This window comes from Prenolepis imparis, unplaced genomic scaffold (genome assembly GCF_030444845.1).
Source record: "Prenolepis imparis isolate NDT839.2.m4 unplaced genomic scaffold, iyPreImpa1.0 SCAF_5, whole genome shotgun sequence".
NCBI classification, from domain to species: domain Eukaryota; kingdom Metazoa; phylum Arthropoda; class Insecta; order Hymenoptera; family Formicidae; genus Prenolepis; species Prenolepis imparis.
In genome coordinates this window covers 15,981,971-15,997,744 of record NW_028141163.1, presented here as the reverse complement: position 1 = coordinate 15,997,744, position 15,774 = coordinate 15,981,971, and the positions used below count along the sequence as shown (strand labels likewise).

At 32.6% G+C, this 15,774-nt stretch overlaps 1 protein-coding gene across 8 annotated transcripts in view; it reads left to right on the top strand.

Annotated features, from left to right (window-relative positions):
* Numb (NUMB endocytic adaptor protein) overlaps positions 1-15,774 on the top strand; it is a 62,678-nt gene that overhangs the window by 42,926 nt on the left and 3,978 nt on the right. For 7 of the 8 annotated variants that reach the window (XM_083038271.1, XM_083038269.1, XM_083038270.1 and 4 more), the window contains 8 exons: positions 11,746-11,910; positions 12,296-12,367; positions 12,744-12,962; positions 13,402-13,588; positions 13,933-14,190; positions 14,364-14,384; positions 14,763-14,948; positions 15,073-15,572. In XM_083038271.1, coding sequence (XP_082894397.1) covers positions 11,773-11,910; positions 12,296-12,367; positions 12,744-12,962; positions 13,402-13,588; positions 13,933-14,190; positions 14,364-14,384; positions 14,763-14,948; positions 15,073-15,572 — 1,581 coding nt within the window. In that variant the 5' untranslated portion in view covers positions 11,746-11,772. The remainder of the gene's footprint in view (positions 1-11,745; positions 11,911-12,295; positions 12,368-12,743; positions 12,963-13,401; positions 13,589-13,932; positions 14,191-14,363; positions 14,385-14,762; positions 14,949-15,072; positions 15,573-15,774) is intronic. The other variant, XM_083038265.1, reaches the window with a different exon arrangement.

Here is a 15,774-nt window from a genome sequence, read left to right as displayed (position 1 = left end):
AGAATAACGTTAAAAAATATTAATTGCAAGTTTTTTACATATCTGATTAATGTAAAGTATTTCGAAATATTTATTATAAATGCGCAATAAAATGTGCACAAAAAGAGTTCTTAAACATTTATCTAAAGTTACGTTAAACTAATTCTAGAAATATTTGTAGTAGAATTCAAGATATTATTGAAACCGCGTGAAAATATTCCATATAAACCGCATTTCACTCCGAAAACATATACGCTGTTTATGAAACATGTATATGCAGTTTGTAAAGTTGAGGAGAAAATTACACTTCTGTCACTTTGATGTAACGGGAAGATGATAAAACGTGAAACGAGAAAATTTACGTCCATTCTGTACAAACAGAAAAAAAGATGTATGATTTATTAATGTCTGTAAATTTTTTTTCTGGGTTAAAGAATTTTGCTATAAATTTATTTTGTCAAAAAGCAAGCGGTATTTATCATGGAGAATAAGCAAACACAAGCATCGGATTTTCGAGATAAATTTACCGAGACGTGTATTTCCTGCGACGAAAATGCTTTTGCTTTGCCGCTTCGTTGGTATTTAATCTCGCTAGGAGGCAAATGAAATGGTTTAAGACTGGCAGGACGATCATGGAAATGTCGGGATCTCGCGCCGACATTTCTCTCTCGATTTCGCCGTGCAGCCTAATTACATGATGTTCGTTACGCGCAAATTAGTAGAATTGCTCGATTACGTCGAGACGGCGAAAATTTCGTTTTCTGCCAAGTGGACTAGTGCAATATTCGATTTAACGTCGCGACGTCGAAGGATTCGTCCTCTCTTTTCGTGCTTCTACACATTTTATTCTACATACCTACTTGTTGTACAATGCAAACAATTTAGCGTTCGAAATAACTCGATTTCTTGAGACTGACATAGGCAAATATGTGTGTGTGTGTGTCATCTTAGTCGGTTTAACAGCGATAGAAAAAAAAATACTACGACGAATATAATCGTAGATCTGTACAAACACGTAGCGATTAGATATAAAGCTCTTCTATACGTCAATAATAAAACGATAATAACAGTTTCACATTCTAAAGATTAAGGACGCTCACAGAAATATGTATTTTCGACCAAATAAATCACATACATATCCATGAATTATATATTTTTAAAATTACAAGAAATCACTCGACAGATTAGAAAATAAAAATACGCAAGACGATGTGTTCAGCAGAATCGAAAAGTCAAAGACGCAAAAGCCAAAAACCTTTAAATTAATTTATTTCAACGGAGGAAACAGTTATATACGCAAATTATAGAGATGCCTGGCCAATCGAAACGAACGTATTACGAATTATTCATTCGAATCGCGTTACGCGACAAGTCGATACGCATAAATCTAATCTCCACACACGCACAAAGTCACGCTCGCAAGCGTACACGCCCGTGATCACGCATACTCGGTGATCCAATCGTATCGAGGGAATCGAACTCAAGGATAACTGGTGCTGTACGTAGTGCTGGTTTCGTGACGATGAAAGAAGAGATTGAGAAAGCCTTTAAACGTTCGACTACTCTTATAGGTGAACGAGCTGTAATCACAATTTATAAATAATCAACACTGTAAAAGAATCTGTAAAATTACATAAAAATATGTAAAATTACATAAATAATAAGTGTAATTTTACATATTTTTATAATATATTACATATTTTTTTACAGTGTAGGAATCCAATTTATCTCTGAAAAGGTTTTAGAGGAGAAAAATTCAACATACAGTTCCGTGTATACTTGATATGCAATTTTGCCGCGATTAATTCTTATTCTGAATTTTCTATAAAATTTATGTATTAGATATACAGAAATATAGCACGCGTTGGTATTTTTAAAAAAATGTCTTGCAACTTTAAATTTCCCCAGTCTCAGATATATATAAAATACAATTATTTTCTTAGACTAACAACCATTTTATTTGTTAGTCGATCTCAATCAAGAAGATAGAAGACGTTTAATTAAAGACGACCGATCGTGCAAATTGAAAAAATCGCACGTTGCATTCCTGCACTTGGCATTTCCATATCGTACAAGCCGCGTCACATTGCGTGAAAGTCTACTCGCAGTCCAGTATATACAACCAGTTGAATTTTTCTGCGTGTATATATGTACGTATCCGCCTCCGTTATTGCATGCGTAGACACCTGCCGCGGTGAAAGGACTCGACTCGACGTGGATACATATATAAACTGGGCGTAGTGCAAAGTCAAAGTATTTCGCGCACAACTTATTTTACTAAATTTCTGTTTCATTCAGATCTCGCTATTCTTTTGCGCGACTGCATTATTTGAATTTCTTCACGTGGACCTTGCACTTTCCACATGCGCCCGTCTTTTATCATAAACTCCTCTCTTGCACCTTCTGACTTCCACTTTCTTGAATTATTTAATATAAGATATAGCTCCCTCGCGCGAGTACTTTGTAATCCTGACTCCAGCTATTCATCACGTCGAACAATGCGGCTTCCATAATCGGACTACCTTCGGTCGCACGTAAACTTCAAATATTTCTCACCTAAGTTATCTGTGTTATCTGAGACTTTCGAAACAATCTCGCCGGAAATACATACAGTGTGCGATCACACACATGGCTTACATCCTCATTTTATTTCTCAAACCGAGGCATTTTTGGAATCTCTTTAGAATTTGCATAAATGACAGATTTCTGAATCCTGAGCGCGAATTCATAAATTATAACACATTGTATAGTACTGAATTTATATTATATTATATATAAAATACAAATAACACACATTACTTCAAAATTTGCAATTTTCAACCTTTGTTGCAGTAATTTTATAGTAGGTCGAAAATTAGCATTTATTATTTTGTTTTAATATAAAGTAAAACATAATATTTATTTTAAATTTTAACATTTTTTAAATAATTTAGCGGGGTTCTATTGTACTAGAAATAATTTGTTTTTCAACTAGCTATTTATGCTCGAAATTGTATAGTCTTTTATATGAAATAAAATTAATAAGACATCTAGCTAAGATAGATGGCAGATTTAAATAATTACTAAAAATTAGTCTTTGGAATTTTTTTCTCTTCTCATAATCTGACTTTGAAAATAATATTTTATAATTTAATACCAATATTCTTATATTATACAATACATAATAAGATTCGAAATAAACACGATAAATTTATATCGCCGACGAGGCGTTACTAATTATCAAAGTTGTCGATACATACGATTCTTATTCCTAACTTCTAAGGTCATCGAACCTTAGTTAAATCCGAGCAATAAAACTAGATGAACGTATGCTTGCTATCGCCAACTTTTTTTAGCTCACAACATCTCTCGATTAGAAGATTTTTGGCTTCGAGACATTAGCTCTGAAGAACAGACGCCAATAGCTGTAACAAGTCGTGCCAAAAATTCACGCAGGCTTTTTTAGATCGCAATTGTACATGAGACTATCTCAATGTTTGTGGATGAGTGTTCAAAATATTAGGATCAAGAAATAACTCTGTTATATATAGAAATTTGAATCGCATACTATTTTCACTCGTTATAATTGCATGAAAGATAATTATAAAACATGTTCTCTTTTTCTTTTCTCTTTCTCTTTCTCTCTCTCTCTCTCTCTCTCTCTCTTTGTGTCTGGTTTATCAAGTTTCTAGGTGCGAATTATTTTCTCTGATGATGGCAGATCTTGCATAATAATCACAAAATTAATTAAGAAATTCTGCAATATGTATATAATATTAAAGTTGCGCATTTGCAATATATTTACAATATATAAAAAAAAATAATGAAATAAATAAAGATTAATTATTTATATAAATAATATTTTATAATATTTTTCAACAGAGATATATGATTAATAAGAAATTTTAAAATTACTTAAAGTTACTATGTATAAATTCTGACCTCTCTTTCTCTCTCTTTATCTCTCTTTACAATAGCGGAGAACAAGAAATTATTATGCAAGATTTACTTATCTATGGTTTGCCATGTGCACGCTACTTGCACGTATAATATGCAGAGATGCATTCTTAGCCGCCATCTTTCCTTTCACACCTCAAGGTCTTATTCGCTGATTATCATACACGCGAGACACTTCTCCAGAGGATCTTCATCGACTATCCTGCATGTATGTAAAATACATGCGCATTTCTACCGAAAAAAATTGTTTCTTAATTTATGTGTGTGCACTCTATTCAACTTTTTGCTTGAAAAATAGTACGTCATCGTTGGCCTTCTATCAAAAGAGGTTCATGTTAATACGTTATACGATATAATCAATAACGTTATATAGTTGCAAATTATGCCTACTACTTTTCTATTTTAATACTTCTTTCTTTATGATACAAACATATATATAATTCTTCTTATAGTTTTTTTAACTACAATTTTATATCCATGGGTTTTAGTCTTCCTGCGTATAAAATATATTTTTACTCAAAGAAAACTCAAGTGATAAAGAACTATGATATAGATAAAGTTATAACATTTTTAAAAGATAGGAGAGCCTTGAACTTCTTGAATTTTCCGGACTCTCATGCTCTTAGTCATCGGTCTACTCTAACTGAAAATTCGAGAGAAAAGAAAGCTGCTCCACACTCTCACGAAATATATTGAAAGAACAGCAGCAACTCAAGACGATGAGTCACTCGTTTTCTTATATTTTTATTTATCATGCCTTTCTACAATGTCATCTTCAATACGTTTCTCATTGATAATACTAAATCATCGAAACGTTCTTAACGAACTTATTTACTATATATATATTATTAATAGATATAATATTTTATAATTATTATATATTATATATAAAAAAATATTGATATAAAAAATTGTATAAAATAATTGAAAAAGTAAAAAATGATTAAAAAAATGTTGCATAATCGAAAACTATAAGCAATGAATGTTCTTAAGACACATTTACATGACGGAAAAATATTCTTTGCCTATAGTAATATAATAATCAAGTTTTTTATGCGATAAAAAGAGATAATTATTCTTACTTCTTCTGTGAATTGATTTATTGATGCAGAAATAAAGAGAAAAACGTGAAAAAAGCAAGTAACAAAAACGAGTTATTGTACGAGTTAACGCGATTATTGCAAATCCAAATAGCTATTACGTAGTTTAATATTTAATGAAACTTCACAAACAAAGTTGCTAATATTGTACCATTTTTTTATCAAGACAATCAATGCAATGAACTCTTTCAATAACTAATATGCGAAACTAGAAATAAGTACTGACGTGGTATTGATTTTTGCGACATCGCATACCCCCCGAATAATCTCACCGATTTATGAATCACTATTTTCGGGATGTAACAATTACTTAAAACGATTTCACGTATCGATTCAGTATCAAGCTTGTTGTTTTTGAAAAACAACTAGTTTATATATATACTTAACCATTATGTTCGCACGGAATATTTATAATTTCTCGTTGACCGCGCGGATATATCCACGTGTAATAAAAAGAAGCACGATCAATAGATTTACAACGTAGGTTTACATCATATAGAATATGAGTATCTTTACGTGATGCTCTTACTTTTAACGTCGCAGCATCGTTGAGCATCAAATTTATCGAGCCATGCACACAATTTGCATTATAATTATGTGTGGAAAATGAATAATTCAAGTCTTGTGCTCAATAACTCGTAACATTACATAATAAATTATTTATTATAGTTATACTGTGATAAATAATATATTGCATAATATATTGCAAAATTAATGTCTTTCTATAACATTATTGTGCGTCATATGTATGTGAGCATTTGAAATACACTTTCTTTGTTTTATATGTTAATGTTATAATTAAATATTAAAATTTCTTTGTTAATATATATCAGGGATCCGGACCGAAACACAATTAGAGTTCGGTTTCAGTTACGGTTTAATAAAATATTTAATAACTGTTCCGGTTCCAGTTTCGGTTTTTTGATAAATAAAAGAAACCGAAACCATTTAAATTACGATTTTTTCGGTTACGGTTCCGGTTTTTTAAAATTTTTACTTTTTGTTTTTCTAATTAAATTAATTTCTAAATTATATTACTTTAAAAAATTATGATTAATTTTTATGACATATAAATAAACAACACTTCATATTATACATCAAATGTATCTATATTTAGATATAGGTATATATAATATAGATACATATATAAATATATTTTCATATGTCATAAAAATTAATAATAATATTTTAAAATAATATAATTTATATATACTTTATATATGTATACATATATATAAAACGGAAAACATAATATCCTCGCAGCTATCATTATTGCGATAATACATACGTTTTAGAATATTTAAAAAATAATTATAATTGTATTGCACTTCGAGGAGGCAGTTATCATGACATTTCCGTCATTTGCGCAAAAACAGAAAAAAATACCGAAAAGAACCGTAAACCGAAAATAATTTAACGGTCCGGTTATGGTTCTGGTATTATAAATTTAATAGAATTTTAATATGGTTTACAGTTTCGGTTCTACTAAAAAAACGGTTACGGAACGGTTATCGGTTTTGGTTCCGGTTCGGTCCGGGTCCCTGGTTAATATATTATAAATTATGAAACATGAAATGATGCAATTCCGTAAGTTTACATTCGAATCTATGCAAGTGGTACAAGTATCATGCAAACTAACTCTGAATAATTTTAAAATAAATAGAATAAAAATAACTAGCAAATGTCCATTTGAAAAAAAATATAGATATTCTCAATAGTCGTATTTACAGATCTTATTAGAGGATATTATAGTCACAAAGATTGAATTACAAAGTGTAGAAGGCTGCATTATTTCAGAAGATCGTCGTTTTCATCTTTATGATAAATTACTCAAAAATACGTGAGATTAAATAATTTGTTTTCATTGATAATATATGTTTCATCTGCTATCCGTGTTCATGTGATCATTAACACATTGTTCCCTGAATTATTGAATTGCTGCGGCGCAACGAGAAGGGAAGGAATCATTGTAGGAAAGCCGCGTTGCCCCCATCGCGTCAATTAAAAAGCAGTTATGCGTGCATTCAAACGCGTCGTCGCAGTCAAATTAAATCTGTGCGGAGCGTTTATAACAATCGCAGACTAATTTGATCGATCAAAGCAGTTTAGCAAGACAGTGTAGACAGTCGTATTGTTCGCTCGGCACGATCGGTCGTCGTTTGCTAAAGATACGATACAGGAAATACGAACTCGCAGGAAAGACGAACGCAGGCGCGATGAATAGAGCGACGTGGTGGACGAAGAGCGTGCAATCGTTTTTGTTGTGTAGAGCGTGCATAGGTAAGCCTATTATATCGTGCTAAGTAAACAGTCCTGCTAATCCGATTGCGTTGAGAGCGTTTACTTTCGCACGTTTTAGCCATTAGTCGGTCATCGTGCGATAATCGAAGGCCGTGCGGTATCGCTCAATCGGAGGGTTCCGATTATTTTCATTGAACCATATTATTCTAATCGAGCACGTGATCCCAGATGCGATCGTTTCCACGGAGAAGTGTCGCCACGCAAAAAAAAAAAAAAAAATTGAGATGCAGCTACTCGTGCGCGATAATGCCACTCTGGTCCCTCGATAGTCCTTCACGAGTGACACGTGACACGTGATTTAAAACCTATCAATGTTCTCCATAGGCCGCGCTTTAATGTACCTTTGTTAATCCCTTTTAATGCGAACATGTTTTTTGATTTAATTTACGATAATAATAACTGTTTTATTAAAGACTTATGAGTCATTAACTTCGTCATACCTCTATACTTTTAATAATTGTTTTCCTTATCCTATTTACATCGAAAGAATTGAAACATCTTAAATCAGAGAAACATAAGACTAATGAAATATTTTAAAAACACAATTGACACATTATTCTGTATTTTGCTTTTTTATATTGCGGTGCAATTTGGAAGCTTTTCATTAGGTAATCAATTTTTCAACGAGATTATTTTCTTTATTGAACAATGAAAAATATTTTTGCAGAATTATAAATAAATTTATATGAGAGTAAATATATATATTTTCCAATTTTCTATGTTTTAAATTTTGGAAATTTTCTAGAAATAATACGCGTGATTTCCAAGTTATCCTTCCTTTAAATGCTCTCATATTAATCTGTTCTATAGATAAAAACAGATATATGCGTTAATAGAAAAGCATGAGAAAAAGAATTTATAGAATTATAGAATATAGGACATTTACAGATTTACAGATTTCTCTGGTTTCTTCTCATCAGCTTTGTTCTACTTACCTTATATCACATTCAGTTCTTTTCATTTCTCTGTTTCGATTAAGGCTTGCACGATTGCGATATGCAGTCGCTGAGGTGAAAGTGACTTTTACGAGCCAATCATACCCTTTATAGAAGGTACTTGCGTATACGTCTGGCCTTGATCCTAAAATAATAGCCATTACTACGGATTATTGCGTGTCGAATGTCACTTTAACCACTTTTTTTTAACACTTGTGCTAAATTGCTAATTATTTACGTGCCTCGTGCAACAGAAAATAAACGTTAAACTCTATTTAGATTTTTATAATTCAATAGTATACACATATTTATTTATATACTTGAACTACAAATATATTTTCTATTCTTGATGACTAGAAATTTAAATGGAATTTAAAATGCATTAGAAACTGTCCCATGTCACATACATTCAAAAGAAGTGATTTATGTGAACATGCAATCATAGGGGACACATTTAGGTGATCTTATCGATATTCATTATCTGGGGCACTGTATAAAATTAAGTGTCAATGTGTTCTCATATTTTAAGCGTAAGATAACATTAGTGGATTTTCTGTCGTCGAAGTCACGTGAGACTCCACAAATTTTAGCAAGAATATATATATATATATATTATTTCTATTTTATTAAGTAATTTGAATTTAATTTAAGCTTTGAATCTTGTAAGAAATTAATTCAGTTTAAAATTTTTTTTAAATTATGCATAAATATATATGTGTATTAAGAAGCAATTTATGACGAGTAATAATGTTAAATAGCTATGAAAACGTGAAAACGAATCAGATAACCATGTTCAAAAGATACATGTCTTAAATAATTTAATTTGATATATTTTTTATTATCTTATATCTCTAACTTTTTTAGCAATAACACAAAATCTTTTAATTTAATGTAATATTAATGTCGGTATTTCTAAACTTGTAAGATATTCTTTTATGAGTTCCATAAAAAAATTGTTAGTTCTTTGATTATCAGTATAGCTATAAAATGAGAAATTTAACGGAACGTAGGTAATATTTTTAATAAAACATACAGCAGCGCGACATTGAAATTGTTTACTATATATGTTTTTAGATTTTCCGTGAATGTATTCCGATAAGATCATGACATGAGAGATTTGTGAAAATTAATGTGTCTATAAACCCTGTATGTGTGCGTGCGCGTTTCTGTATAATACACGAATTTGTTGTTCGCGTTTATTATGAATTATCTGATCGAATCAAACTAACTCGATAAAGTTCTAATTACATTCGACTGTAATAAGTAACATACGCACAACTATATTTAATAGATATCTGAGCATCAATCGCAAACTTTCAAAATATACTATACACGTCGCGTGTGCGATGTCATTCATGGAATTTTATCTATATAATTAGTGTGGGTGAAATATGTGTAGGATACTAGAAATACGGCTAAAATTCCCTCTATATTAACAGATTTATTCTTAGCTTTAAATTCTTTAACAAGCTTGGAAATCGATGCTTTCTTACAGACATTTTATAAATGTAACAATTCTAATTTAATATTAAAAATAAAAGCATTTTTAAAAAATAACTTCGAGAAATGTAAATATACAAATCTTTGCATTTATGTGTTTATTTAATATGGATTGCAACATATATTTTTTTTGAAATTGTAAAAATTTAATCAAAATTTCATCAAAATTAAATAATAATTGACGCATTAACATTCGCGTCTGACTCGTTGAAATTTAAATATATATTTTATATTGAAAGTTGGATAATTGTGACAGATGATTCCAACACAATCTTTTCTAAGAAAAATTTATATAAAATTTATCAAAGAATGTATTGCTATAAAAGAAAAATATGATAACGTTAACTACATTAAATTCAAAGATTGATTTGAGAGATTGTTATTTGTATATTTGGCATAGATATAATTATGTTAGAATAAAGCGTAGGCAGTGATTCGTGATTGTCAGATATTCATTATTTATAATGCGAATGTGAGTATCAAGCTAAATGGATTAATTAACATTCTCATTATCCGAAATCATCACAGGAACATTACTCATCAATACGTCACAAATTTCGACAAGCAGATAATTTAACTAATCGTAGATCAATGTTAGTCCGCGAAGTTTCTACACAAAGAATTCGCAAATCTAAACAAATTAATTAATTTGATATAAAATTACAAAAGTGCTCTGTCTCTACAAAAGTAAAAAAAAGCGAAATTATGATAACTTCTGTCGTTCTCGACAATACTTTAAAATATTTTTTATTAAAAAAATCGAAAACTAAATAATATTATATTATACGTAGCATTTTAAAACTACACTACACCAAAAAAAATGTCTAATCGATCCTTGCTTTAATTATTGTACTTGGTGAGAAAATCTAGAAAGTCACGATAGGATATTTGATAAAATGACGCAACCCCGAATAATTAACCTCGCGAAATCTGACAGTGAAACGAAGAGCACGACGGAAGGAAATGTCGATGATGGCGAAGGGGAGAAATACAGAGCACACGAGCGATAAAGGTCTTCTTAACGCGTCTCCGCTCTCGATCCGTCGACCAGCTCTTAGGGGTGCCTTCGAAGGGTAGATCCGCGGTCGGTATTAGGGGAGACTCGATATATATATATAAAGGAGGGTTCCGATATAAAGGATTCGTGTTGGGAACGGGTCTCAAGATTCGATCACAGGGCTTTGTCGAGGTTGGCGACTCGGCACAACGGTTGCCAGACACTGGCCGTTTTCGGACATTTTCTCAAGCCCGGGGTCTTAACGATTCATTGGGAGGATCCTGGACGTGTCCTTTGAGAATTTACTCGCGACTTTGCTTGATTACCGTATTGATCCTTGAACTCTTATCAGCAGACAATTGCGGACTAACAGAGATGTCTTCCCTAGTCGTTATGATTGCTGTCTTCCGTTCTAAGATTTTCTGACTTGACCTTTGTTAATTTTCTAATATATGCGTACATAGCAATCTCATCGATATTAATAAACATCAAATTAAATTCCTCTAAGTTTCTTCACGATTGCAACATTATTCGAAAGCAATTTTTAATAATTACATTTATCACACAAATTAAATCATTCTAAAAATAACTATCAAGAAAATTAAGAAAATATCTTATATATGTATATGAGATTAAATTATAATATTCTTTAATATCCAAGAAAAATTTATATTAAAGATTAGATAAAATTAAATCAATGAATGATTCGATTTTTTAAATGTCTTCCTCATTTTTTCTTTTATTTTTATGATTAAAGATTGATTAAAATTTTATATTATGACAATCTCTTCTCTCTCCTTACATCTCCGTTATCAGATTATGGTTTATGTGATTGAATTCTGTGATTGTCACGAGGAACAATTCTACATTTATCCAGATGGATGGTATTCTCTATATTCTTCTCTATAAGGGAAGAAAGCCCTTCGCGTTAATGTCGCTTAAACGTTTGCCCGAATTGCAGGAAATAAATCGTATTTTTTTTACTCTGTTATTATAGAAGCGCGAGAGATCGCCGGGGAAAAGAATGGATCGGCTTCGACGGAGCTTCCGGGACAGCTTCCGTCGACGGAAAGAGTCTCACGTGCCCGAGTCCAGCAAGCCCCATCAATGGCAAGCTGATGAAAGTGCAGTACGTTCAGCCACGTGCGCTTTTCACGTCAAGGTAAGCATAAAAGTTTAACGGCACATTAGATATGTAAATTAAATGTCCAATTCGCATGGCGCACCGAAATTATTAAGATGACTGAGACTATTCGGACTTGGCCTAATTAAAACTATCGTCGACATTATTTTAGCTGCTGATGTAGATCAATTTTTAAATTAATGTTGTCGGAAAATTATTTACATTGAAATTATTTTAATAATAATATATATATTAGGTACTTTGAATAATTAATTTTGGTTGGAATAATTTTCGTAATTGATTTCTCCTGCTAATGTCAAGAATAAATATAATTTTAATGATAAAGAAATAAATTTTCAAATAAAGAGCTACTGACCTATTTAAATTTTTAATGGATGGATAATTAAACCATTTATGTTTGTAGTACCTGGGATGCGTAGAGGTATTCGAATCGAGGGGTATGCAGGTTTGCGAGGAAGCCCTTAAAGTTCTCCGAGTAAGTATTGCACATTTTTTGAAATTAATACGGATTTCTCAGCAAATATATAAACTGGAGAAATTAATTTTTTGAAACTATCAATTTTTGTCTTTCATCTCATATCTATTTTTGAAATATAAAATAATTCTAAAAGCAATCGGATTATTTTTTCATAAAGCTTCCTTTTTATTTTGAATATTTAAGAAGATTCCAGCTGGGAAATTCAAGCTGTGCAAATGCTCCAACTCTCCAAGTCTTTCGCCTTGATTATATTTAGCACAGCTCACATATAAAGAGAGTCGACATTGACACGAAAGAAGCCTAAAAATAAGTCGGCGTTTTAAAGGTCAGAGGGCAAATCGGCCACTCTAGTGATTCCACATTGAATTTTCAGAATTCGAGACGAAGACCGGTGCGGGCGATACTTCACGTATCCGGTGACGGACTACGCGTTGTCGAGGACGAAACAAAGGGACTAATTGTCGATCAGACGATCGAAAAGGTTTCATTCTGTGCACCTGATAGAAATCACGAGAAGGGATTCAGTTACATCTGCAGGGATGGCACAACGAGACGATGGATGTGTCATGGATTTTTAGCGTTGAAAGAATCGGTAAGTTAGATATATATGATCAATTCATTAATATATCAAAATTGAGAGTGTACATAGCTTCGATTTGACAGTGAAAAACAAATTTATAATAGTTAAGTAAGATATATATTTTAATCTTAAATGGAGAGAAACACACATTATTGAGAAATATATTGAAAATAAATAACTGCAATATTGTATATAATTTTAAAAAATTGTAAAATCTTTTATATTGTAGAACTGTCGTACATTTTGCTATTAATTGAGATTTGTATTATATAGTTTTTCCATTCGTAATATATAATATATAATATGCATTATTTTTGTTTTGCCTAAAATAAAATAAAATTAATTTTTACAACACATTAATTTTTAAAAGACTTTCATAGCGAATAGCGAAGATATTAATTCTAAGATTAATTCTAAGATTCTTTTTATTGATTTATCCTTTATTATTTAGGGGGAAAGATTGAGTCACGCAGTGGGTTGCGCCTTTGCTGCATGTCTGGAAAGGAAACAGCGACGGGATAAAGAATGCGGGGTTACAATGACTTTCGATTCAAAGACTTCCACCTTCACGAGAAGCGGCAGCTTCCGGCAACCTAGTCTCACGGAACGGTTGCAGGAATCACGCGATCGTGCAGTAGGTGAGTCGTATTATTGTTTATAAATTTCTACTTTCCTAATTATAAATTAATGCATACAAAAAAATTAAAACAATTTAAAAAGGATGATCTTTTAAATATATAATTCTTTAAAAAAATTCTTATTTTATAAATGTTGAAGATTTATTATAAGTCGTACTTGAAAGATAAAAAATGTAAAGTATTCGTAAAAATGTGATTAAAATTAAATATATTTATCACAATGTCACGAATACATTTTGACTTGAATATTATATTATTTCTTATATATTATGCAAAATTTATCATCCTCTATTAATATGTATTTATTTATATTTTATTATATCTCGAATGCATTTATGTTTTAGATGTTCCTCCAGTTAAACAGGTGTATAATCCCTTTGCGATCGAGAGGCCACATGCCACTCCGTCTATGCTGGAACGACAGGGTTCTTTCCGAGGTTTCACGCAGCTCAATCAAGCATCCCCATTTAAAAGGCAACTCAGTCTACGAGTCAATGATCTTCCTAGTAATCTCGAACGCACACGTAGTCACAGTCTCGAGCCAACGGACTTGTCGCGAATGCCGTCAGCTCTTTCGCATATAGTACCTTTGAAGCCACCAGGTGAGCGTTTATGGTCTTACTTCGTCTTGTTTTTCGTTCGTAATCTTATCAAGACAATCATTAATGAATGAGCGAATCAGCTCTACAAGTACATAAAATGTGATTATATGTGCTACTAATTTAAATCGATCTAATTGCTGAATAACGATGTGCTTCCCGTTTTTTTACAACAGAGTTCGAAGGATATGACGAAGGTCATTACTCCTTATTCTGTTAATTCCCATTGTTGCCTGCTCTTCGATGTATCCTTAAACGTGCTCGTTTTCCGTTTACACACGGTACAACTCCGTTAACAGACAGAAACAGATTTCACGACACGCGTAGCTAGAATCCTCGTAATCTTGTTCCCTTATTTCTCCCCGCGTGATTTTGCTCGTGCTTGAAAGAAAAAGAAACATTCAACATCGTTGTTATATATTCCTTCACTTTATACTTACCCCGACACATGTATATTTATACGTCCTGTAGCATGCCTTTTGTACCATGCATTGGGATGCACCCAGCACCACGTTGCAAAATTCAGACTGCAATTAAATATTTTGTTAAACGTGATCTCTTCTGTTTCTCCGCAGTGAGTCCAATACCAGAAATATCTCCCGGTGGTCAGGACAGCGTCTCTGCGATGTGTCAGCAGCTTTCTCGAGGGCTTTCTCTGCTCTCGAGCAGCGACGACTTTGGACCAATGCCGTCGTCCCAGCTTGCCGCGAGCTCCGTCGCTAAACAACTTTTCACGAGCACCATCACTAACTCTCCTCCAGGTACGACTTTCAAATAAAAAACTATGAAAGTTACTAATTTCATCTTTTTGTTCCGATCAATCGCAATGGTGCGTTTGAAGAATCGTTACTTCTATCGTAATTTTCACATGACGATCCTTTTCAGTAACGAGTAGCAACTCGTTGGACGAGATGAAACTGCAGAATGGTCCCAGCATCAATAATAACAACAACGATAATAACAAGAGCGACGAGCTCGGCGGTCTGAATCATGTCGGGCCCAGCTGGCAAGAGTCGGCATCCCCGGTTCTCGCGTCGAACCACAGGCTCACGCCTCTTCTTAAGACAAGCAACCTGAGTCCCGTTCTTCCAAGGACGAACGCGCCTACTTCGGTCATTATGAGCACACCGGCGCCTGTTTCCTCTGGTGTGGGTGCCTTTGGCACGCCACCGTCGGCAGCAAGCCCCGCTTTTAGCACAGCTTCTACGTCCTCTTTGGGAAATACGTCTACGTCGGCTGCGAACAGATCGCCGATACCAATAAATTCGACGATGACACCGAAAACAAGTTCTCCCAGTGCCAGCGTAGCGTCCGTCTCCTCGGCATTATCCATCTCGACTGACGTCGGCCAAGTTTCATCGGCAACCAGTGTACCAACAGCTTTAGTAAGTCAAACATTTACGACAATTCCCTTAATTCGAGCGAAACTCTAGAATTTTGTTAAAATTAAATTCGTAAAACATTTTAAGTAAAATCAGATACTTCGACGTACAAATTCTACATATTTTTTTTTATATTTTTCAATCAATATTTTATAAGTAAAATATCCTAAGAAATAATACATCTAACCATTTATCTAACCATTTT